The following is a 25136-nucleotide window of genomic DNA, read 5'->3' on the forward strand; positions in this document are numbered from 1 at the left end:
AAAAAATAAGAAGAAATTGTTTCGCGCGTAATGTTTTGAGCCCCATTGACACCAGAAATGAGCGTTACGGCGACCTTTGTTTTATGTCCTTTTAACCCTCGAATTACGAACAAACTTCTTCGCAATACTCTCGTCCAAATCGAATGTCAGAGCTGTGAGAATAACATTTCATTAAAAAATAAAGGACGTTTACAACACCTTGTAAGGCCGAATTAGAGCGCAGCTCTTGAGGAGGAGAAGGAAAGGGTACTTAGGGGAGGGTATACCCCTCCGCCCCCCTTTCTCATCTCCTCCTCCTCTTCTCCTCCCCCTCCCCCTACCTTTCCCCTCGTCCGCCTCCCCCTCCTCCTCCTCCCCGCGCGGTGCATTATGAGACATTCCCCATAATGTTGTGCGTGACCTATAAATAAAATGACCGTGCAATACGGGCTTCGCTTTTAACGAGTAACTCAGCGTTTGCGAAGACACCCGAGTAATCCGCATAAATAGCTCTTTCCCTATATTTCGCACGCAGTTCGACAAAACAGTGCGTAATCTAATCTAACGTATTTTGTATTAATTAAAACATTTTCCCGCGCGTAATAGGATAAGACTAAAATAAATAAAATGATAATAATAAAAGAAGCAGTAGCGGAATCCGTGCTACAACGAAAATGAGGCCTGTAAATCGGAATGAAACACAGATTAGCACCCAAAAGAAACGAACACACTAAAGGGGCCTTCACCAAAAACCTCCCTCGTCTTCGCACCAATTTGCGGCAAAGCTTTTTTTTTTTTTTCCATCATTTTTTTGCGTTACATTACCGTCTGTCAAATGGCTCGCTGTTAAGTGGTGCTGACCCGCTACGGAAGTGCACAAATTGAACGCCCGTTTCGGAGCTCAACGGCACTTTAAAGACGAAAAAAAAAAAAATACACCGACAAAATTTAAAATAAAAGAAATTACAAACCGTAAATCTGCGAGATAAAATTAAAAAAAAAAAAAAAACGGCTCCGTTCAAAGTGTAATTTGACCAGAAGCGGACGCAAACGCTCCAAAAAATTCTAACTTTTTTTTTTTTTTTTGCTGCCCTTCTAGAGTGTTTTTGACCGAAACGACGTCCGTTAATACACGCCGAACGGCAACGACGTAGTCACGTGACGCCGAGACAGATTGAGAGAAAGGGTGTGTGAAGGAGGGGGAGAGGGACGTCCGACTCTCTAATTAAATTCCCTGAATTCTCGGCTTCGTTGCTTTAATCGCTCCGGTTCTCAAAGTGGCACTCGATCCCGCCGAACGGTCCGCCCCTTAGCCAAGCTCAGGCGACATTAAAAGCAGGACCCGGGGAAACTCCGTCGTAAAAATTAGCGCGACAACGTCCGGAAAGCGTAAACGATGAAGTGCGACGCGTGTTCTTCACTGCTACTACCTTCTCGAAGCGGAGAACTAAATCGCCGTAGTAGAAGACGCGATCCAGGCACCATAATGCAAACTAACGAAGAGAGAGGCGGATGCTGTTGATAAACATGGCGGACCGCAACTTACCGGAAGTGGAAAAAAAAATGTTCAGCCTTTCCACTTTGGTAAAGAAGGAAGACCAGCGGAGCTGTACAGGGGAAAGTAATGGCCGGCCGCAAGTCGGCAAGCCAGACTGGAAAGGCTGTCGCCATCTATGAGCGACAGCGGCAACCAGACAACCGGTGGTTGCCACCGTCGCTCATAGATGGCGGTAGGTGTCCAGAGTTCGGTGTCTTTATTTCTTTGCGGAGGACACGATCCTGGGGAAACTAGCCCCTAACAGCTCCGCTGTAAAAGCGTTTCGTGAAACCGCTTTGTATAGCGGCGACGAAGAATAGGTGAGCGGTGTCTGGCAACTTCCGGTTCCTTAGGAAATTTTGTTTCACTGTTGGCAAGCGACGACAATGAGCTGCAAGGCTGTGAAAGCATGGTTCTGGAACCTCCAGACTGTATGTAGTTTTCAGAACCATGCTTAGACACGCTTGCAGATCATCGTCGTCGTTTGTCAGCAGCCAAACGAAATTTCCCAAGGAACCGGAAGTTTCCGAATGCCGCTCACCTATTAAAATTGGCGAGGGATGTACATAATACCATAGCCTCTTCTATACTCACAAAACCTGGCAGTTCGACGACGGAACCATAGAGCGCCCGGTCGAAAATTTGGAGCGCGAGGATTTGGTAGCACAGAGGATTTCTCGGCGAAGCTGGTAGTGAGTGCACAGCTTTTGCAGCGGCGAGGGCGCGCAAGGAACGCGAGCAGCACTAGCGGACATTCCATCGCTCGGGAGAAGTGTGTTTCGGCGTCTCGCCATTGCGGGGCGCCCGTTACATGACTCACCTCAGAGCCGTATGTCTAAAGAGTTTGGCCATTCATTTGGAAGTATAGGAGACAAATGAGGAGGCGCGAATGGCCGAAAGCGGGCTGGGCGTGTTCCAGGGCGTCTTCACAAATTCGAATGAGACCAACCAGAAGCCGGAAATAATACCCTGGCGGTGGTCCCGAGAAACAAACCTGATAACTGCATCGGAGTAACTCTCGGTGTCTAAAAATACGGAGCACGTGATGTTTCAATCCCGGTAATTCGAAATCATGGTGGAAGAGTGCGACTAGTGGAACGATCGACATAACCCGTACGCCAGGCGCCAAGGGCCGGGAACTTGCCGTCCAATCTGTCACACCCCGTACGAGTAAGACAGAGTTCGAGCGGCACATTCGTTTTTTACATCTTTCTGCATGATCATGATCGAAACATCACGCGTACTCTATTTTCAGCCATGAAGGGTTACTCCCTTAAACTCTTACGCGCTTATTAAAATGAGTAAAACTTTCTCGCTACCACCGCTAGGGGATTTTTTTAGGCGTCTGGTTGTTGGCCAACAGAGCACGCCACACCTTCTTTCTGCGTCTGGTGCACGTCCCGTCTCTGCCCGCGCCTCCCATTCACCAAAACTCTGGATACATGGTTCTGACTCTCCTCTAATCCGCTGTCTTCCGCCCTACCTTTTTACTTTCGACGGCCACGTCTCGTGGCGATTTGCCAGGCTTTGTCTGTATAGAGGAGGCCATGATATTACCTACTCCCTTTGGCCTCGCGATGAACCGCACGGGACGCTATGACACATATCCAAGTGAATCATATACAGCGTGAGTGCCATGGGTCCTTCGGGCGGGGAGCGGCAATTACCGGGTCGCCTAGTCACGTGTTATTTTCACAGCTCTGGATTGGCTGACACGGCTTATAAGGTCCGCTGCGATCCATCGTAAGCCGAAATGGCGTAGAGTAGCGGAATTGCCAATAAACGCGACAAGGGTTTCTTTATTATTATTTTTTGTTCGCGTCACGAGACAAGGAAATTAAAAAGGTCCTTCGAGGCTTATCGGATATGTGCTCGACTTTTTTGGAAGGCATCCATCTATTGTGGAGCCCCTCGCTTCATATTGTTGGTGTTGGCGGGATCGGGTCCCCCAATTTATTAACATCTAAGACGCCCAACCCGCAGAGTTAGGCGTAGGAACTGTTAGTTTCGCAAGAAAACGGTCGCCCGTGTGACGGGTCAGATAAATTTATATATATATATATATTGTCCGGCAGCTTTTTGTGACGGCCTCATAAAATCGAAACGAAGGTGTTTCGCGGTTGCGTCATTTTCTCGTAAATCTTGTCGCCAAGAAAAAATAATATCTCTGCTTTTGCTAAAGTTGCGCAAGGGTTGATGGCTTGTTCTGATTCACGTCGACAAGACATTGCTTTTGACGCTTTAGCATACGGGTTTCGAAATGGATCGTTTGAAATACGGGCTCATATGCACGGCTCTGGAAAAGGTTTATTGTTTATTTATTTTATATCCGCAATACCTGTGGATCCGTTAGACATTATGGAACACAATCTTAAAATACATGCGCAAAACAACAATGAAAAATAAATATTTGCACTTGAACGCCTCTTTGTCTTTTTTTAAACTAATTCTTTCGAAAATAAATTCCAACCCCGACTGGTGTGGATGAATAATCAGAATGAAAAAAACAAACAGTATGATAACGGATGTCTGCTACTTTTTTCCGAGTTGTCCTGTCTTGAAGATACGTGGTGAGGAGCTCGAATGTACAGTTTACGTTCAATGCCTGCTCGTTTATAATATGTGGTGTGAAAACATTTCAACCTTAAACACTTTCTTTTATGTTTATCAGAGTCCGCATGGGGTTGATCATAAAACAGGATATTTTGTGGTAAATACACCAACTAAACTTTCTTACATTAGGCCGTGATGGTGGCGCTTCGGGCGCACTTTAGGTTTGGGAATATGGGCGCAAGTCGCCATGCGGGAGGCGTATTCCTGCGTTGTTTTGGAAGACACCAGGCTGGAAACCTGTCTTTTCGTCAAAACGCCGCGAGTGGGGCTGTACCAAAAAAAAAGCGGCAAAGGCCTGAAGATCAATTTTCATCTTTTTTCTGCCTGCTCGGTTCGCTTTAGTGCGTGGGTGCCTTCAAAAGGAAACACCAGACACTGTCGGACCGCAATTCCTTGTGGGGGAAGCATTTTGAGTGGATTCCACGGATACTTGTGGTTGTCAGATTTATTTGTTTTGTTCCAACATAAGCGAATGAAAACCAGCAAGTTCCTGCCGTATTGTAAAATAAATAAAAAAAAATTTCCCGGACTACTCGCGGACCAAGTTCAGTGCGTCTTCCCGTTTAAAGCACCGTCGGATCTTTCAAACTGTCGTCTGTTCTTTCAAACTCGTTCAAACGGTCGTCTGCTCGTTCAAACGACAGAGGCCAGCAGACAAAACGTTGCGATAAGGAGCAAGTGCAGGTCTCCAAAGCCTCAAATGGGAAAGTTGTTAATGGTTAGTAAGCTCCGTGTAGACAGGTGTTTATCATTCTTATCGCTGGCCATCACCGACTTGTTACGTTTGATCCCCTTGGTTCGATTCTGCTCGCGATTTTCAGTGTCGACGTCGAGTATCGCAGCTACCGTCCGCGCGTTTGCAGCCCGAGCCACATCGCAACCGAAAGTAGCGAGCAGGATCTCATCATGTGAATCAGGCTTCAGCGTCTATTTCGCGGCGTCCACGCGAATGAATCGCCGCACGCCCCGTTATTTACGCGACTTTTGCGGTGTAACGAGCCTCGTTAATTTTACTCACGCAACAAAAGTAGTACGATATTGCTTTTAAGAAATAGAATCCGCAAATAGAACGCGAAAAAAAAGCACGGGGAGTCACACCGACGCAGCCAACATCACGCTCCAATGGTTTGTTGATGAGGGACGGGGCACTTGCCTTCAACACATCGAACATGAGTGTTACCGGTGGCGTGCCGCTAGGGGCGCTCCAGTTTGTTTTCTCGTGCTGCAATCTTATTCACTGAGGAGCGATAATGAGATTGTCGGGACCCGGGATATAATCCGTTGCTTAAACTTTTAAAAACTATATTAAAAAATACTCTCCGATTGTTTTTGAAGCAGGGTGTTTCATGGAGCTGCGCGCTCTCGCGATCGTACAGCTTAGAATGAAGCTGCAAGCAATACGAAAGAAGAAGCGGAGAATAATCGCGTTAACTCGCGATCGCAGTCTTAATTTGGTTGCCTTTATCACTATTATGAGCGGATGGCGTGGTGGGTGCCGTCATATAGACGCATAAGTTATGTATACTAGGGGGTGTTTTGCCAGCACAAATGACCGCCGAAGCATGTGTAGCTGCAGTTTAAAAAAGAAAAAAAGAAATTAGCGAATTGCTAGGCAATTGTGTTATGCGTGTAACTTTCCGGTATCGCTCCAGAACGTTACCGAGCCCGCCGCCTACGTTCACGGCGCTCTTCATAAGATAACTTAACATGTGGCATGTAAACTCGATAGCTGTTCCTGCAGTACAGGTACTGGCGCTAGTCGCTTTTTTTTATTGTGCGCTTTTTTTGTTTAGCTTTCTGGTCACCTGATTTTACACATCAGCCAATCAGCATCGAACTTTGCGGCTTCCCCTTTATCCCGGCTTCACTTTTTAACTTCGTCGAAATATGAACACCCGCCTGACTAGACAAAGAACGTTTCACGTTAAAATTGTGTCCTCACTCTGGCCAATTCCTAGACTCCAAGACTTTCAGAGCTTTCTATTTTTCGCTGTTATTGTTTTTATTGTTTTGGGTACAGAAAAAAAAGATATTTCTAGAGCCAATGTGGCATGACAGGTATCAGGCGCGTGCTTTAGCGAGACCATTGCAACTCCGACAGGTGAATTAGACACCGGATCTGAAATCACTTAAAAGCCCGACTCGTGTTACTGTTAAGTATTGAAGGAAGCTGTCGGTACAAGAGTCATCTTCTCTATTACGTGCTCAAACAAAAAAACTTGTCTACCACAAGTCGAAAGTTAAGCAAGAATTGTGGGCCGCTGAGTCGACAACAAGTAAACCGTCATAACTTCCAAGCACTCTCACAAAAAGAAAGAAAAAAAAACTATGTTGTTTTTAAGTTTGCTTTATCGTAACGCGACTAAAATTAAAGTTTTAATTTCATGTCTTCCAACCAGCATAAATTAAAGGTTTTTTTTTTCGGTGTAACATTAAACTGAAAGCTCTATGTTCTCGCAACATCTCGAATTTTTTCCTCCTTCCTCCTTTTTTTCCCTCGCTGTCGTTATTGATTTGGACGTGGTCAAGATTTCCAAACTCACCGAATTGAGTAGTGGTCCACGAAGCTCGGACGAGGCAACTGCTCCATGCTAGGGATAGAAGAATTGTCCCCGCCAAGAAAGGGCTACTTTCCGACAAAAAGGACGCGCTGCCTGCGAAGACACAAAACAAAAAAAGGTCTTCAAAACGCTGAGCGTTCAGGTTATGAACATTCTCGACTATTTTTTTTCAACAAGACGGACGAACACTCAAGTGCCAATGTTGTTTCTTGGTCAAAAACCAAGTTTTGTTGTTGTTTTTGTCCTAGATTTTGACCACTGGAATTGTACAAAACACGACGTGGCTGGGATAAGCACGCCATTTCGAGTTTCTCGCATTTTTTTTCTTCTCAGCGCTGAAACACTCTCATGGGGAAAAAAAAAAAAAGATGTAAAAAAGGCGTTTGTAAAAAAACACACAAAGGTTGTAAAAGATGATGTTCACCGTCAATCTACACGAGTAAAAATTATTTAAAAAAAAAGTGTAGATGTGTACCTGGCATGGTCGTGAAGTGCACATTGCGAAAGGAGACAAAAATAGTGCGAGGAAACCGCAATGAACGTTTGCGCACTGGCCAGCTTTTGGAGAGGTTCCTTTCCACATAAGGGCTGAAACGCCAGATTTCGAGCCCGGTTTTTAAGCTAAATCCCCAATTGAAAGATAATAACACTTTTGTGAACTGAAATGCGCTGCCGAATCCCTGATTGAATGTTGCAGTACATATTGTTTGAGGGCATAATACTCTGCCGGCCTACACGGTTGTGAAAGATTACAACTCTCAAGGTTAAACATAACGATTTTCCCGTTCCCGTAATGGAGTCACCCTGGAATCTTGTTAATCCGTCACTGGCGTGATCCGACGCTAAGCCCTTCAATAAACAAAATTTGCAACATTACAAGAAAAATGTCCTCTACAACTTTGGAACAATCCAGGTAGCGCCTCCGTCGAGACGCCGCTCGGAAGAGGAAGAGGAAGATTAAGATGTCGTCACTTTCTCAAGCATATTTTTTTTTTATTGGCACCCTCTAAACCCTAACATTTCTTTCGTCCGTTCGTGCAATTTCCTGTTAACATTATCCGGGACTAAATTAAGACTGCATATTGGTCTAGTTGGTTTTGATTCATACTGAGTTTTTACGCCAAAAACACGAGGACAAAAGCGCCCTGTCTCGCGTTACCCCTCAACCTGCGTTTTTTGGCGTAAAACCGATGTATGCGTTGACGTCACGTGATTATTGCGTCAATACAATTCAGTTACTCCCTAAATTGAGTGGGAAAACGGACGTCATGCAACCAGGCTTTACGTGACCTATGCACCACTCAGCTTTCCTGCTAAATTGAGTTCGGAAATGGACGTCACATTATATAAACACCAATTCAGTTACCCTCTATATGGAGCGGAAACATTGACGCTAGATGACCTTGCGTCACTGGGCCTGCACAGCAATTCGGTTGCCTCCGAGCGAAAATAGGCGTCACATGACTTAAGCACCGAATCAGCTTCCCCTCTAAATTTAGCGAACAAACTTAACGTCGCGCGACTTTTACACCAATACAATTTCCCCGCTAGAATTTATCCGGGGTATTGCCAAAAAATATAGGTTGTTCTTCATTCCCTGAAACGACGTTGCAACGTCTTCAAACCAAATTTAAACGATAGTTCCTTAAATACTGTACATTCTACGCATTATGCGACTCAAGAAATAAAGGTCGGTGCCAGCTTCATTTACGTTGTTTCGTCCGTTATTTTATCACTCCGTCTCGGGGTTTTGATTATGATGTTTCGTAACCATGCAGGGGGGCTCGCCAGCAATACTTTTGCTAGTTCCCAGCTTTTTTTTAAATATAATTTACTGTCCAGGCGGATGCGAACGGGGAGTGACGCACCTCCGGTGAGCAACTTGGACGGCGGCGGAATGGCCTGCACCACGACCCTGGTGGGCTCGGAGCGCCCTCCATGGTCGTTGACGGCGAAGGCGAGCGCCAGGCACTCAGTGGCCGGCGGGATGTCGTCCACGTGGAAGACGGGGCGGCCCTTGGCGGTCACGTTGCCCAACAGAGTGCCCGAGTCGGCGTGGTACACCTCGAGCAGGTACCACTCCTGGTCCGCCGGACGGTCCTCGTCCAGCGAGCAGCGCACGAAGAACCAGGTCATGGCCTGGTTCACCACCGCGCAGCCGGACAGGGCCTTGGGGGCGCCTGTTGTTTTTTCGGACATTGGGAAAGCCCACTAAGCCGCAGTCAAAGTGTACTGCTTTACGCATCGTACAAACGACGCGCTGTTCGCTGCGGACCTTATGACCTTGTACGAGACATTGTACGAGGTGCCATCAAAAAGTTCTGAGATTACTGATTGTGTAGCGTAAAAAAGGGAAGACAGCACAGTGATACTGCGCGTGCAGCAGTCAAATGCGGGGACCTTCCTGCGTCCTTTCACCAAAGGGCGTTGCTTTGTGAACACTTGGAACTGCGCTACACGAGTTTGTTCAACCACATGCACGAGCATAACGGCAATCTTTTCATAGACTGCGAACCAAAGCAAGAGCGATCATCAATTTTACGCCAAAGTCGAAAAATCTAAAACACAGACCTCTGAAATTATTTAGGATGCTTATATATATACACATATAAAAAAAAACAGTGAAGTGTAAGAGGGTCTTTGAGTGGCACAAGCACCTCAAGAACGGCAGAAAATCACTCAAGGAAAAAAGAGGTCGGATAAGTTGGCCCTATCGCTCCTCGTCTTTCAGCGACGTTCTCCCGTTCCTGAAGCGCGAGTGCCACTTAAATCACTTCGCAAAATTCACTGCTTTCCAACGCACGCCTGCTGAACCATTTCAAAGGTCTGTTTTATATCTGCCGAGTTTCACGCAGAATGGATGTTCGGTCTCGCTCTGCTTTAAAGTCTACGGTGAAATCGCCATTGTGCCCGCGTACGTGGTCAGAAAAATTCGTGTGGCGCAGCTCCAAATGTTTATAGACGCTTTCAAGCTGCTGTGAATGGACGCCGCCATAACCGACCTTCAGTTTTTGTTCCCTCTTATTCCGTTCGCTCCACTTCATCATTACCACAGCTGGAGAGATTATTGCCATTTTAAGTGTTACTGTGTCCTTCTCCCGAGCATAGGCCCTTGTGGAGACCCGTCAACGCCGGCTTCAGTGGCTCGGTATCTCGATAAGACAGGAGAAGGGCGGCTATGGCGGCTCAATCTGGCGCGCGCTGAAAGCGTCTATAGAGCGACGCCACAAAAAAAAAAAAAAAGACCCCTTACGCCACTCAGCGCCAACACACCTTTCTTTTTGACGTCAAAATGAAAAAGGAGGGCGGGGGTGGCATACGTGAGTGCCTTAATTTCCAAATTAGGTTACACAAAAGTAACGGATTTCATTAATGGGCATTGAGTAGGACGCACTTTTTTTTTTTTTATGGGCGCTGCATGCCTTTACTGTAATTCTTTTGTTCGCAAAAAAAAAAAAAAAAAACATATAGAGTTTTTACTTGACAGCTAAGGAGGGGGTACAGTAGTTTTTGTTGTTGTTTCTGAACGTTCTTGTCAGTCGAATGTGTATCCACGTTTGATAAGAGACTATCATCATGCCGCGATCATCGCGTGATTAAGAACAAAAAATAGCCATTGGCAGTTGTGTTTCATTTGCCAGTGGCTACATGTATTCAGTGTCGTTGAGGTCAGCGAGAGTCTTAAGACTAAATTACTCCCAAGCTTATAAGCTGCATGTTTAAAAAAAAAAAAAGATAAGTGTACAATAAACGTAACGACTGTACTCGGGGGCCACAATCTGCGTCATTTCCGAAGGGAGGAATGTGCGTGCCCAGCTTTAACCGGCATTCATGGTGCGTGAACGGAAGGGTTCCCGCCTATTACACTACATTACCAGATAAAATTGTCCCCGAGTGCACCCCGTTTCACAAAGAGGTTTTTGACAGCAGTTATCATCTTGGATGTTAGAGGTTCGTTTGACCCGCGAATCCCTTGCCTACCAAAGCCGCAAAAAGAAGACTTTCAGCAGTTTTTAAAGCGCGATAACCTGTCAGCATTTTTTTTTTCTTTACGTAGAACTACGCCTTTCTCCGTGCTTGGAAGGGGGTGCAAACTTGCAAGTTGATATCACGAAAACTTGGTCACGAAAGTGACGTCAAGGAAATTACGTGTCTCTCGAGTATGAGTCAGGGAGCATCGGGTCGCATTACGTTGTCAGCGTTATAAGCAAATTTATTTTCCCCGCTAAATTTGGCGGCGAAACTTGATTTCACGTGGTTTAGACATCACATATGTTTCCCGCAAAATTTGGCTGAAAAATTGATGTCACGTGCCCTGACGTAACGAGGTATATACACCAATCCGATTTCCACGTAAAATGTTACGGGAAAATTGCTGTCCATGTGACCTAACGCCTCGTGAACTATACAGAAATTCAGTTTCCCCGCCAAATTTGGCGGGAAAATTGACGTCACGTGACCTAGACACCAGTTATGTTTTCCCGCTAAATTTGGCTGGGAAATAATCACGTGACCTGACGTACCGTGACCTGTGCACCAATTCGTTTTTTCCGCTAAATTTGACGGGAAAATTGATGTCATGTGACCTGACGTCACGTGATATATATTGATAGACCAATTCAGTATCCCCGCTAAATTTGGCGAGAAAATTGACGTCACGTGAACTAGCGTCACACGAACTATAAATAAATTTAGCTTCCCCCTTAAATTTAGCGAGTCACGTGACATCGATTTTTCGCCAAATTTAGCGGGGAAACTGAATTGGCGTTTTGAGGCAGGTGACGACAGGAGACATGACATCAATTTCCCCGTCAAATTTAGCGGACAATACGAATTGATGCACAGGTCGCCTGGCATTAACTTTCCACTCAAATTTAGCGGGGAAACATAACTGGTGTCTAGGATCATGTAACGTCAATTTTCCCGCTAGCTTTAGCGGGGAAAGTGAGTTAGTATGTACGTCCCATGACGGTCAGGTCACGTGATTTTGTTTCTTCACGAGCCACGGGCATTCACTTCTCGCGCACCCGGCCGCCATCGTCATGCGGCACAAGCCCGTGGACGTGTCTCCAGCTGCCACAAACAACACATCTGAGACGAGTGGACAAGGCGCGGACTCTCACATATCACAACCCCCCCCCCCCCCCTTTCATGTGCCACCCACACGTAGCTCTATGGACATTTATGCAGCATAGTACACCTATGCACCAACCAATATTTTTTAGGCTAATAGTGTACAGATAAAGTTGGAACTGAAGGTGGAAATTTCAACTTTTGTCAGTAAAGATTTAACCAGTGCCGCCGTTCGCGAGTAACGTTTTTATTTCAATACGTCTTGTGAAATGTCAATGGGTCATAATAACTCGAGCTGGATACGTTAGTAACCGGGATCCGTCGGACTGATCTCCTTAGCGTGGATGTCTTGAAAAACACGCTCGTACCTCGGGTAACGTTGTTAAGCCTCGCCCGCACAAAGAAGCACTTCGGCCTTCTTTCTCTCAACTAAGTAATGCTCTATTTCTTTGCCGACTGGGGCCAAGCCACGCTGAGCGACGCTAAGCCAACATAAGCTTAGTTTCATAAGCGGATATCTAGACAGCGAAGTTAAAACGCTGCGGATCCTCGCTGACGTCACGTTGAACTGCCTCTGGCCTTTTAATGAGGATCCAGCAAATGAGAAATCAACCACATCGGGCACTGCTTAATATCGACGCCCCTTTACGCCACTTCAATTAATATTTTCCTCGAAAGATTTGCGCATGCGTTCACCGCTTGTCCCCTAGGTACTGTTTATTGATTTTTTTTTTTTTTTCCGGCGGACACAACCACAGATTTTTCTTTACAGGTCACTACTTCAGAGAAGTGCGGAGTTAATTGTAGTCTCTGATGGTCTTGCGCAGTATGAACAATCCTATCGCAACCTGCGGTAAGCTGTTTCGAAAGCGTTATTGTAGCCCTCAAAAACGAGGTTCACGCAATTGTCGTATGGGTGCAGTCATATTGCGAAAACGTTTTATGCCCTTGCGTATTAAACAAAAACAAAACATTGGCTGCCGAAACCACGATTGCCGATTGTCTATGAATTGCGATAGCATTCGTCGTGCGACTCACGACGCAGCTCACTTGTCAATACGACAACACACATTTTAAATAAACATTATTTTATGAATGGTTTACGACACATTCAATGACGTCAGCGCGATTGCAGAGCGATTGCTTCGTCTCTGTACAATCGTTTAATCTTCGGACTCTGTGTAATCCCACCATCATTGCAGCTTTATGTGTGTCCCGCCCTGTCTACGTGTAATCATTTAATGTTTAAGCTGTTTCGCCACCGTCACTGACCATGTACAGACTAGCTCAACTCAACCCGATAATTGCTTTGTAGCTTAGGCGCAAATGTGAATCTGTGCGTCCTGCCGCTTCGTGTACGCGTCACTTCGTGTACGCGTCACATAGTGTCACTTTACGTCACGGTCGCCGAACTCGAGTGGCACCTACCGTGGGGTTCTACAAAGTACGTGCAGGGCGTCTTCTGCGGCCCCACCGAGTTGTTGGCCCAGCAGAGCAGCGACACGAACTCGGTGGCCACGGCGGGCTTGTAGCGGGCCAGGCTCCGGGTCCCGTTGGACGAGAAGCTGACCAGGTCCCTGACCTGCGTCCAGGGACCCTGCGCGCGTCACGGCGCCGAAGGAAACGACGAACCGAGACCCGGAGACGACAGGGCAAGACCTCTAGAGCCGTCGCTTGTATGCCGTCGCGTCGAGAACTGAAATTCTCACTCCTAAATTCCGGTTGCGTTGTGAACGCGTCCTCACGAAATCACTATAGCCACTGACAAAGTGAAAACGGCAGGGCGGTTCTTTCGAAAGCACTAGTCTCCAGTACAACCTCCATGCCTTCCACCGTGCTTTTGCTGCGCGCGCAAAGTGCACGGGACTCCGAGGCTTTGTCGAAAGTCGGAAGCTCGCGCTGGACGCGAATCAACTGAAGCCCCTTTCTGCCGTCCTCACCTTGTAGTGACTATATTTCAGATGTAGTACAGTAAGCGGCAGAGTGGGGTTGAACACACTAACGGCACATTTTCGCCTTTTACTCATACGGGTTAGTGTACAACACGAAAACCTCGAATCCCGAAGTTAGACCTCGAATATACTGCCACCTGATTACAATAGTAGTTTTGATCATCACCGTTAAATATTATGTATTACAATTAAAAAAAAAAACAAAAAAAACTGCCCATAGCGTGCAGTGTTGCGCTCAGCACATTCAAGACCTGAGGTTGAGATCCTGTATTGCACCAAGCTTGTTGCCACTCTACGACGCCACATTTCAGTTTAGAAAAACTTCGCGATGCACATAGTAACTTCTACTCATGACGTCACGGCAGGGCGGCGATGCTAACTGTAGAGCAGATCATACGAAAATACACCCCTCTTCCAAAAACTTGCTTCTGCGCAAGCGCAGTGCCTCCACACGCTGCGGGAGAAACGTGTTGACAAATAATTAGTTTCTGTTCGTGTTTCATGCAACAATTGCTGTGTTTATCTTTCGCGCGTAAAAATATGTGTGCATATTTTACGCTTTACTAAGATGAAATGCGACTGGAACTTTTTTTTTCTTTGCCATGACAAAGCCGATGGCAACGCTTCAACGACACTTCAAAGACGCGTCTCCCCTGACCTCCGAGTTGTTCTTCATGACCCAGCGGAAAGTGAGGTCCTCGGGGTCTGCGTCCATCTCGCAGGGAATGGACAACTCCTCCCTGGACGTCGAGTAGCGAAACACCTCTTGCATTCCTTTCTTGCAGCTGGGAGCATCTGAAAACGTGAAACAATAAAAAAACAAATATTGTCAAGATTTCGAAGCTTACAACAAAATCACGCAGTTTCGAAGAAAACGCCATAAACCCATTTTTGTTTCCCGGGTATTGTACCTTCTAGTGCCTCCAAGTGCGTGATAGCGGACGCTGACTTGGCACTTTTTAGGCTTTAGTTGCTACGCCCTGTCAAGGTTACTGCACGGCAAAAAAAATCAACGCCAGTGCCCCATTGGACGGCTTTCCGTTTACAGCACTTCATGCTGCTTATTTGGCTTGTGCCGCATATACCGCATTTGACTGTGTGCACACCGCAAACCGCAGCGTATATTGAGTACCGTCTGACAGCTCGAGTTCTTGACTTTGTCGCGAAAGGGAAGCATTAAAGAGAAAAGATAAATTAAGGTCACAGAAGCGCTCCTACGGACCCATCGTTTGCAAACACCTCCAGGTATTTGCATCCAGGAGCAGAACCCCCCTCTTCTCCCCAATGTTCGTCACTTGCTGGTTGAAGCGCCACCCTTTTTGCACGTCGTGGCTCTTTTCTGAACTGTTGTTGGAGAGACGCGTCGCAGTGGGCCACACGCCAATCAACTGGTGATGGAGGGCAGAGGGAGAGAAGGGGGGCGGTCATGTCTCCTTGAGGGCTTGCCAATTGGCTTCAGTTAAAAGGCGGTACTATAGGGCACTCCAAAGCAGTCCCTCGCCCTTGCGCAAAACATGCCCTCGTTTATTTGTTTGTTTTTAGGTCGCACGGTGTCTCCAAATACACGCTGGTTTGTTTCTTTTGATGGGGTGTCCAAATAAGACACGGCATCTTCCGTGTTTTCTAGATTCTCCGCATATTCCGTGAAAGTAACTGTGCACTCGTTCAGTTTCAGTTTGGACATTAATAAACAGCACAGCTCTCCTCCTCGCCTCCTCGCTGTCGCTTCTTCCCCTTTTTTGTTTTGGGAAAATTAGGGCAGAGTCGACAACAGGAGAGGCCTTGACGACAGCCAGCAGAGCGTGTGAGTGGCCCTCCTGACCCACGTGGAGAGTGCACACTAAGCCTCTGTCCAAGGACGCGAGCGGAGGGATGTTTTCCTCCGCCAAGAAAAACCTACGAAGGAGGACCGGAGTACAGCATATGCCGTTAACTAAAACAACAAGAAGAAAAAAGAAAAAAAAAAACTTCATTTGCCGGAGGAAGCTGGCCATCTGCGGTTGCCTATTTGGACAACCCCTAACGCGGTCGGAAAGATACCACGTCAGTTGTTTACAAACGTGTAAACGCCTGGTAGATTCCCCCATTCTAACTCTGTATCTTTCAGGGTCACCCCGCAGGAATACCATAAAATATGATATAATAACATCGGCCGCGAGATTGCAACCGCCAAATTAATAAATAATAAGGATGCGGGAGACTGAGCGTTCTTTCCGCAGCCTTCATAGCGAGAGTCTGGGGAGGGCAGGACGAAATTGGGGAAACTCCGGGAAACTCTCGGAAACGGCTTCCTGGAAGCGATAACGCTCATCGGGCTCGCCGAAAGCGTACGAACGTACGTGCTGCGATGCTTCCGCACACTGATTGCGATTCCGGCCGTGTAGCTTGGGATGACGAGAGCTTGCGGGAGAGCTTTATGTGGCCGTGTCTTCGCGGCGAGAAAGGACGTGTTAAAATATTGACGAGGACAATGCCGGGACGTTGTCGTCGTCCGTGAACCGTCCACACACCTTTCCAGGGGCTATCGCTTCGGCGACAAATGTCCAGTCGCCGAACGTTGGACGCATGCGCGGGCAGTGATATTCTGCTGCGAAAGAGAACCACTGCGCACGCTCAAAACGCGTAATCCCGCCCAGCTACGATTAGTGTTAACAACTGCTCCAGTAGCGAGCGTCGTCGCCCCGATGCAAATGACGACATTAGAGAACGGCGAAAGAACGCAAAAGAAACGACTATGCCACGGGATCTTCATAACTTGTCAGACAGATACGAGGCACTGTTTCATCTCCGCGGCACTAAACGTACCGCAAAAGACAATTGTCAAGGGGAATACGTCTCGACCGGCGAAAATCCAATGGCCTTGGCGCGGACAGGGTTGGATGCGCAGTTTCCTTGGAGTTTTCCACTTTGCATCAAGAGGTGTGTGGCTGCCGCAGCATTTACTGTAGCGTACAGTCGAGCCCCGGTAGAGAACAACTGCGGCTGCTGTCTCGCTGAACCCGGCATCTCGGTGAGCCGGCGGCAGCTTGATCTATTCCCCGGCGTTGGTCGACTGCGCGATGACGGTGCGATGTGTCCTTTCACGACACGCGCTTCCACACCACCAGGGGAAGGTTTGACGCCGTAGGCGCACTGTTTGATGTGAATGGGTCAAGGGGAATGTATTCTCTCTATACTTTGTCTCATCTTACGTCTGAGCACGGCGGATGTTGTGAACGGAAGGGCAATTCAAACCGCGCAAAAAGCGCAACGCCATGACGCGCTCTTTGCGCTTGATATGACAAGCCGGCGGACGAGCATGCACAGAAAGACGGCTAACAATGGCTGCCATCTTCTCTAAAGTGCACACAGCACGCCATGACGGTGTGCATTTTTTTGCTGTTTGATTGGCCCATTTGTCCATAAAATCGGCCAAGCTCGGGCTTAAGGGGAAACGAAGCATAGTACTGTATTTGGTAGCACTTTGTGTACATCCGAACGCTGCTGGGGATTGCCCGCGCCATCAAGATCGCGCCAATACAATGACAGACGTGAGACATGGAGCGAATCAACAAATGCGCCCCCCATTCTCGGACCCTTAGTGTGAAGACATGAGGGAGAGCTAGCGAGACTTGTCTGCCTCTATTTGATGTTGCCACGGCCCGGTAGACAATGAAGACAATGCGCAAAAGGCATTTCGAAAACCGCCTTTTGCGCAGTGACACCTCTGTCTAATGGGAATGCGTTCTCAGCACGCTCTCTTCGGTAAACACCAAACGCTGAGCATTCGTCTGTAGCCCAGCGACTCGGCCGTTTTAAAGCGGTAGCATTTTAGGGCGAACCAACCTCAAGAGCCGCGTATGCACGACAGGCATAGGTAGATCAGTCCGTAACCGCTATACGATCTTGAAAAAATACGGCAACCGGTGCCAGGGGTCGAAGCCCGGTCACCGGTGTGAAAACCGAGTGCGCTGCTAAGCTATGGATCGAGTACAGTGGCCCAATTTTTTAATAATACCAAGCGAGCGTGGACCACCGGGACGTCAATTCAAACCGCGCAAAAAGCGCAACGTCATGGCGCGCTCTTTGTGCTTCATATCAAAGCCGGCGGACGAGCAAGCACAGAAAGACGGCTAGCAATGGCTGCCATATTCTCTATACTGCAGACAGCCCGCCATGACGGTGTGCATTTTTCGCTGTTTGATTCGCCGTGCCTCGGAGGCGTGCGGCGACACGGGAGAAATTAGACGCGTGCGCACAAAGCTCTTTTCATTGCGAGCGTCGTCTGCTATACTCCGCGACAACTTTTCTTGGCAATGCCGTGGAAGGTACAGGCCCGCTTTCCATCTCCCATTTTGAGTGTGCGCGGGCTCTCCTCCTCTCCCCGGAAATGGGGGAGGAGGAGAGCCTGCGTACACTCAAAGTGGGAGAGGGGACGCGGGCCTGTACCTTCCACTACATTGCCAAGAAACGTTGTCGCGGAGTATAGCCTATTCCGCTGCCCACACTCAGCCCCTGTTCATTATCTGTTGCGTACCTAACCGCCTTTAAGCAAAAATCTGAGCGACGCTTGCTTGCGTGATACTGCTCAGGCGGGGCATGAAACGCGCGGCATCTTGAGTTTAATTTAGCTTTTTTTCTATTTAATATTATATCCCTAACGAGCGTATTGGTAAGATGTACTAGATAACAGAAAGTATAAAATAGAGAGAGGACGAAACACAGACGAGTACATTTTCTCAACTCTCAACAAAGTTTTTTCCATGGGGTGCGAACGTATGTTCCACTGCGCAGACTTAAGGAAAGGGGGAAAGGGCAGAGGCAGCGGGGGGAAGGAAGTTAGAGGAAGGAAGGGCGGGTACTCGTCTGTGTTTTGTCCTCTCTCCGTTTTATAGTTTCTGAGCACCAACAAAAAGAAAAAAATACGGTGACGCGACAACCTGAATGCAACGATGCATTAAACTATATACCGCAGCTAATGCTACGAGCCATCAAAACGTGTCCAGTGCTTTCACCCTGCCACGTGATATCGTGCTTCCACGTGCAGTTGTACCCAACGGGAAGGCCACGTGACACGCTTTTAGCGATGTACTGGCCAAGATGGCTCGTGGCGTTGGCTGCGGTACAACACAAAGGAAAACTTAGTATGGACAGGGTTTTCGCTTGGTGTTTTGAATTATCAACTGTGTTGTTGCTGTCTTCATATAGCATATGTAGTCGGATGGTCACTTTTTTTTTACCAGCGGGCGCGCGCACATTTTTATGCCTCCTAGAGTGCCCATAGAAACAAGGGCACGCATTGTGAGAATGTCGATGGGCGGCATGACGCAAAGGGATATAGCAACAACAGTCGGGGTTACACAGGCTACCGTCAATAGGCGATGCACTTCGATATTGCAAGCGACCTGCCCTCCTTAGCTACAGTGCAGGGGCTGTTTGCGATCAACGGAATAGCCTAGTAGACGACGCTCCCACCAGAAAGGGCTTTGTGCGCACGCGCTTAATCTCTCCCGTATCGCCGCACGCCCCCGCGGCACGGCGCTGCCTGTCCCGGCGGTCGACCCTCGCTTGATATTATTAAAAAAATAGGCCACTGTACGTAGGAACGGGAGGAGCAGAAGCACGTGGTGTGAGAAGTAGAGCGGAGCGGAGAGGAGGTGGAAAGGGCAAGAAGGAAAGGAGCCGAAATAGATGGTGTAGAAAGAGCGCGCCGAGCGAAGAGTAGTGGAAAGGGTAGAAAAGCACGCTTCCCCTCTTTTGATGACTGATGAATTTTAGCGCGAGACTCTAATCGGGTGGAGCTGAAGGGAAGCACGCGCAGCGTTACAGAGACAATGATATGACATAATCTGTTTTCATAAAAAAAAAAAAACGTGCCCTAGGCACCACCAAATGAAAAGCACCAGCCACCCCAGGCGCTAAAAGACAAAAAGTCATCCCGTTCTAGGCATTGCCCGGAGTTAGATAATCACACACCCCATAAAGTTACCGCATTTAAACCCGCTTGGCAGAATGACCAAACATGCAGCCAATTCTTCACCTGGATGCTAAGCGCTAGCAAAGTCGTATGCTCCGCTCCGCTTCCCCACCGACTGGCTGCAACCTTGGAATCGCTTATTACAGTCGCAAATTTTCTGTGTCACTATGTTATCTGGCTATACAAACCTATAGAGAGAATTCTTGAGCCGTCGAAACGTTTTTAAATGATATCTCGGCGCAGGCTGTACAACGCTTCCTAGGAAACAATCACCTTATAGTGCTGAATTTTCGGCGTCACCCAAAAAAGGCGGCTAACAGATTGGACACGATTGCTGACTCCGGCTGAAAAGGTCCAGTCAGCGTAAACACGAGTCCTAGCCGAGAGAACATTTTCGCACTATAGCCTTGTTAACCAGGAGGTGTTGAGTTGCGATTATATAGCGCGTCTACGCGCGCGAATTCCATCGCATTCGTTAATTCTAAAGCGAAACTGCGTTGGATACACGTGGTGTGATCGTTCGTTCGGTGCAAACTCGTGTGCTCACGCACCGAATACCTACACTGTTTACACGTGGAAAACAGGCCGCTGGCGGACACCAGCACGTCGATAGACCAACAAATGCGTGAAATCCAGACGTCCTAACCTATATAAAAGGACAAACGCACGTATACGCACAAACCGACTGGATAGTGCGAATAACTGGTCGCGCGACGTCGAGGCGTGGGCGGAATAATGCATGGCCAGCGTGAAAGCCTGGAACAACGAACGGCTCGGGTACTCGTCCAGCCATGCGCAAGATTCGTGTGCGGAGCACGCCTAGCTGCTTCGTACGAAAAGACGACGTAGTGCGCATGTGTCAGGCATACGAAGGCCAAGTGCTTCCCTCTGTTTATTCTGCTGGATCATTCGATAACTCGCTCGCTTCCGGCGTTTTTTCTCCCCCCGATGCGTGCTGTAGAAGCAGTAGGACAGTGTTTATAGCAAAAATTACGATACACATATAACGTGATACTCTGCTTGAAAGTTATCGTTTTGATAAACTTCGTTCAAGTTCTGACCGAAAAAATTAAAGTTAAAAGGCTAGCATAATTTCAAGAAAAACAAAAAAAAAGCTCATAGGCCGCAGACATGTTGGTGATGATGATGAAACTGGTGTTACTTATGTGCCCCTATCAGATAACAATTTTCTGCCACTTTCTTGGACTGTTGAAACCTGCTCGGCGTGATGCTCCGCCCACGTTTTGCTGCTTTGCGTTCAAAGATTTCCGGCCTCTCTTCATTTTCCTTGTGCATGCATGCTGCGTACTATTTTTTGTGTTATCCTCCAATGTGAGAAATAAGGCTGCTGAATGTGTGTCATTCAAGCGTTCCGGCTCGGCGTTCACGGGAAACGAAAGAAGGGATCGAAGAACGTCGAACGCCCCTCGACGCGATTTTGCGAACAATGGCAACTGTTCTCTCCAACGAGAAAAGAGTCAAAGTACAGGCTAGCTGGTGGAAGTCAACCATTTCGTCGTTTACCCTGAGACTGGGGTTTTTTTTTGAAGAGCAGAAGTAACAGAAAAAGAGACCTGTCTGTTTTGAGACCTGTCTGTTTTTTCTGTTACTTCTGCTCTTCAAACAAAACCCCAGTCTCAGGGTAAACGACGAAATTGTTCTCTCCACTTATAATTCACATAAAGTCCTTTTCAGTCGTCGCAAAGAAGAGCTGTTCGGGTTGGGTTGGCGAACAAACCACTCGCGTCCGTTTATTCACCTTGGCGCCGGTGTTGTAAAGAAAAAAAAAAAAAAAAAACGCTTTCCCGGAAACGTAGCTTATAACAAGGTCCTCTTGGATTTCGTTCAGTCGCCGAGATGTGAGAGTCGCCGACACTGGGTTGTGTTATTTGAGATCTCAAATAAATTCGTTTCGTAGAACGCTGCACTGTGTGGTACGTACAATATATTGTTCGAATGTTGACACTTGCTAAATTTAATGTCCGAGTCCTGTCGTGTAGATTGGTGTAAACACGTTATTTCTGCGCGTGAAACGGGTATGCCTTCCGGTTATCTTCTGTTCTCTATTATTTTCGACAGCTAAGCGCTTTGACGACTGACACGGCTGAACGGGCGGCGCCGTCAAAGTTCATCGTAAAATAAAATATCCCAGCCGTATTTGCTTTGTCGCGCTCCGCTGCGCGCTTACCCCCCCAAAAGAAAACAAAAGAAATAGTTAACAGTTTTCTTTTTTTTTTTCTTAAATGTGGTACAATGCTTTGTCAATGTACTCGGGGAAAATGTGTACATCATAAAACGCAAAACAAAGCAGCGGCATAAGGCAAGAATCTAGCCTCCAGCAGTGCCTGAAATTGAGCCTCCGCAGACTGCGCCAATCGAGAACAACATTCTACTCCGTAAGGGTTAACAGAAATACCCTGAGAGACTAGCCCTGAACCCAGTGAGTTGGCTCGAGAAAGTTCTCCTGTCCCTGGGGCCTAGTGTTTTTGGGAAAGGTGTACAGTCCGTTCAACACTTCACATAAAGTATCGAGCCAGCGTGCAATAAAAATAGCCCAGCGATCCGATGTCCAAACTGGCAGATTTAGACCATCGACGCATAGGGCTATAAACCTTTTGTCGAAAGCTAGAAATGAAAAAAAAAAAAAAAAAGATTCACGTAAACTCAGCTCTGTTTGATTCAATACTCTTAACTGAACCTTTTCGGAAACGATGCTCTGTACACAACTAAGATGTTAGGATCACGCTACTTTGACGAAAAACACGTAGTACTACAAAACTCCTTCTTAATGCTTTCTTTACGTTCTAATAAGTGACACAATAAAATATTATGTCAGTAGTACGTACCCGAGTAAATATTTTCTCATTGATGCCAGGTATCTTAGTCGTGATATTCCGTTACAAACTTTATTTCTATTTACGGCCAACCCACAATTGCGTCTTTTATAACACTTTCAACGCACGGCATCTTGCACTAAACGGGAAGAAACGTATGCAGTTCGTCCACCGAACACTAAAATTGGGTCTTTTTTGAAAAATTACACGTTCAACAACGCTAGACAAATTCATATACTAACCGATAGTTTATAAAAAAAAAAAAAAAAAAAAAACAGCCTTTTTATGTTGTAGCGGAGAGCATTGTGCACTTTCTGAAACCTGTATTTCGAAAAGAAACGTACTATCACGAGTGCGAACACCACTGCGCGCGGCCCGCGGTACTATCAGTGCCCCCTGTCGATTGCTCTTTAAGGTACAGACATATCGTCTCTACCGATCGCCGCACCACTCTGCACTTCCGGGTCATCTGCTAGCGAAAAACGGCCGGCGAAACCGCGAAACTGTTCCTTAATAACAAAGAGCATTTTTCGCTAGCAATGTGCGCCAGCAAAAATAACTTTTAAAAATATATTTAGGGTCATCCTTTGGTTAAGAAGTTTTAGTGGATTATTCTCTTGACTCCGATAACAACAGCCGATACTTCGCCGACGCCTTTAAGCATGCATCATATTGTTATTGGAGGTTTCAAAAAAATCAACGGTGCTTGGTAAAAGCTTAGTCTGCTGGCCAAGTTGGTAATTCACATTCATATTAAAAATATAGTAGAAAGACCGAACAAATAGACGAAGAAGCGCTTGTCCTGTGTGCTGCTTCGTCTTTTTGTCCCGTCTTTTTTGTGCTATTTCTAATATCAACAAAGACTGTTTATTATTTACTTCGAGTGCGTTTTGCGATAACAAAGGTCGACTAATACGCACAGGCAAGACGTTAGCGCCGTGCGAGCGTGGGTGATATTCTTCATCATGGAAAACAGCTCCAAAAAAAAAAAAAAAAAAACGACGATGACGTAGAAGAAACAAACGGGACAACTTCATCGTTTTTATGTTTTTTTTCGCGCTGTTTAATTATGATGGAGGATATCACCCACGCTCGCACCGCACTAACTTCTTGCCTGTGCGTATTGGTGGAACTTTGCTACCGCAAAACACGCTCGAAGTAAATAATAGGCAGTCTTAGTTGATTTTCAAAATAGCGCAAAAAAGACGGGACAAAAAGACGAAGCCGCACACAGAACAAGCGCCTTTTCGTCCTTTTGTTGCTTCTTTTTTGCTATATTTTTAATATGAATGTCACTTATCAACTTGCCCAGCAGACCAAGCTTTTACCAAGCTTAGTTGATTGTCTTGAAACCTCCGATAACAATATCATGCACGCTTGAAGGCGTTGGCGAAGTATCGGGTGTTGTTATGGGAGTCAGAGGAATAATTTACTAAAACTTCCTTATCAAAAAGATGACCCTAAAGAGATTTATAGAAGTTATTTTCGTTGGCGCACATTACTAGCGAAGAATGCTCATCATTGGTGAACAGTTTCACGGTTTCGCCGACCGTTTTTTCTCAGCAGACGACCCGGAAGTGCAGAGTGGTGCGGCGATTGCTAGAGACGAAATGTCTCGAAACCAAGGTGTACGTGTACTTCAAAGAACAGTCAATAGGGGGCACTGATAGTGCGCATTCTGAGTGGCGCGGGCCACGCAGAGCGGTGTTAGCACTCATATTGATCGTGATAGTACGTGCGCATTCTACACTGCAAAAAAGCGTGACCGCTTTTGCGTGACATCAAAATCACGAGCCCATGCATAAACCGGTGCATCATCATTTTCCAATAGATATATCTTCTTGCTGTATGTTCTTTTTCTTTCTCGTAGACGTTTGATCTTTGTCTTTCAGAAAGCCACGTATACCCACGTCAAGCAGACAGAGGATAACAGAGTGCCGATCGATGACAAAGTCGCTTAACGTTTGGCCTAAGCACTCGATAATAGCTGATGCTTTAGCCAAAACTAAAAATCCTTGACCCGACCTAAACTTAGCCAAAACTAAAAATCCTTGACCGACCTAAACTTAGCCAAAACTAAAAATCCTTGACCCGACCTAAACAAAACAGCGAAAAACGTGCATCAACTTTTCTAAGTGATTTTTGTGAAATACACAAATGGTAGAGCCTATTTGTGCCATAATCAGAGTCAACAATAAGCGTTATAGTACATGCTTAAAAGCTTGGCCTTCTTTATTTTATATTCTACTTATACTACGTCGCGGTTGATTGCACATCTGCCTTTATCGCTTTTCTCGACTTATTGTGTAGATTTTAATAATACCGAAATGCTCGTTTAACCTGAAAGCATGAATTATTGAATACGATCGCAAAGCAGACACCATACATCCAAACCATATCTTGATATGAAAAGTGCCGGTCCTAATTGGTTGGGCTTTCTAATTGGTAAAACACTAGTTACATCTTAAGTAGGAATAATTAAACTTTAATCGATGGAAATAAGGACAATGTCAGACTATTAACATTTACGGTGTTGATTGACAAACGCGATGACTCCAAGCTTCCACCGTGCCGTTTACACAGGCTATCAAACTTGTCGAATGTTCGTAACTGATAATCGTGGTCGCGACG

General features: G+C 46.6%; 1 protein-coding gene across 2 annotated transcripts in view; it reads right to left on the bottom strand.

The window, feature by feature from the left end:
• LOC8043297 (hemicentin-2) overlaps positions 1–25136 on the bottom strand; it is a 248591-nt gene that overhangs the window by 10898 nt on the left and 212557 nt on the right. Inside the window, exons 8-11 of one of the 2 annotated variants that reach the window (XM_029972765.4) lie at positions 14374–14510; positions 13192–13345; positions 8559–8870; positions 6673–6783 (exon numbers count right to left, since the gene is read on the bottom strand). In XM_029972765.4, the coding sequence (XP_029828625.3) occupies positions 6673–6783; positions 8559–8870; positions 13192–13345; positions 14374–14510 (714 nt within the window). Of the gene's footprint in view, positions 1–6672; positions 6784–8558; positions 8871–13191; positions 13361–14373; positions 14511–25136 lie in introns of both variants that reach the window. The other variant, XM_042288829.1, reaches the window with a different exon arrangement.

This window comes from Ixodes scapularis, unplaced genomic scaffold (genome assembly GCF_016920785.2).
Source record: "Ixodes scapularis isolate PalLabHiFi unplaced genomic scaffold, ASM1692078v2 PGA_scaffold11__112_contigs__length_91849675, whole genome shotgun sequence".
NCBI lineage: Eukaryota > Metazoa > Arthropoda > Arachnida > Ixodida > Ixodidae > Ixodes > Ixodes scapularis.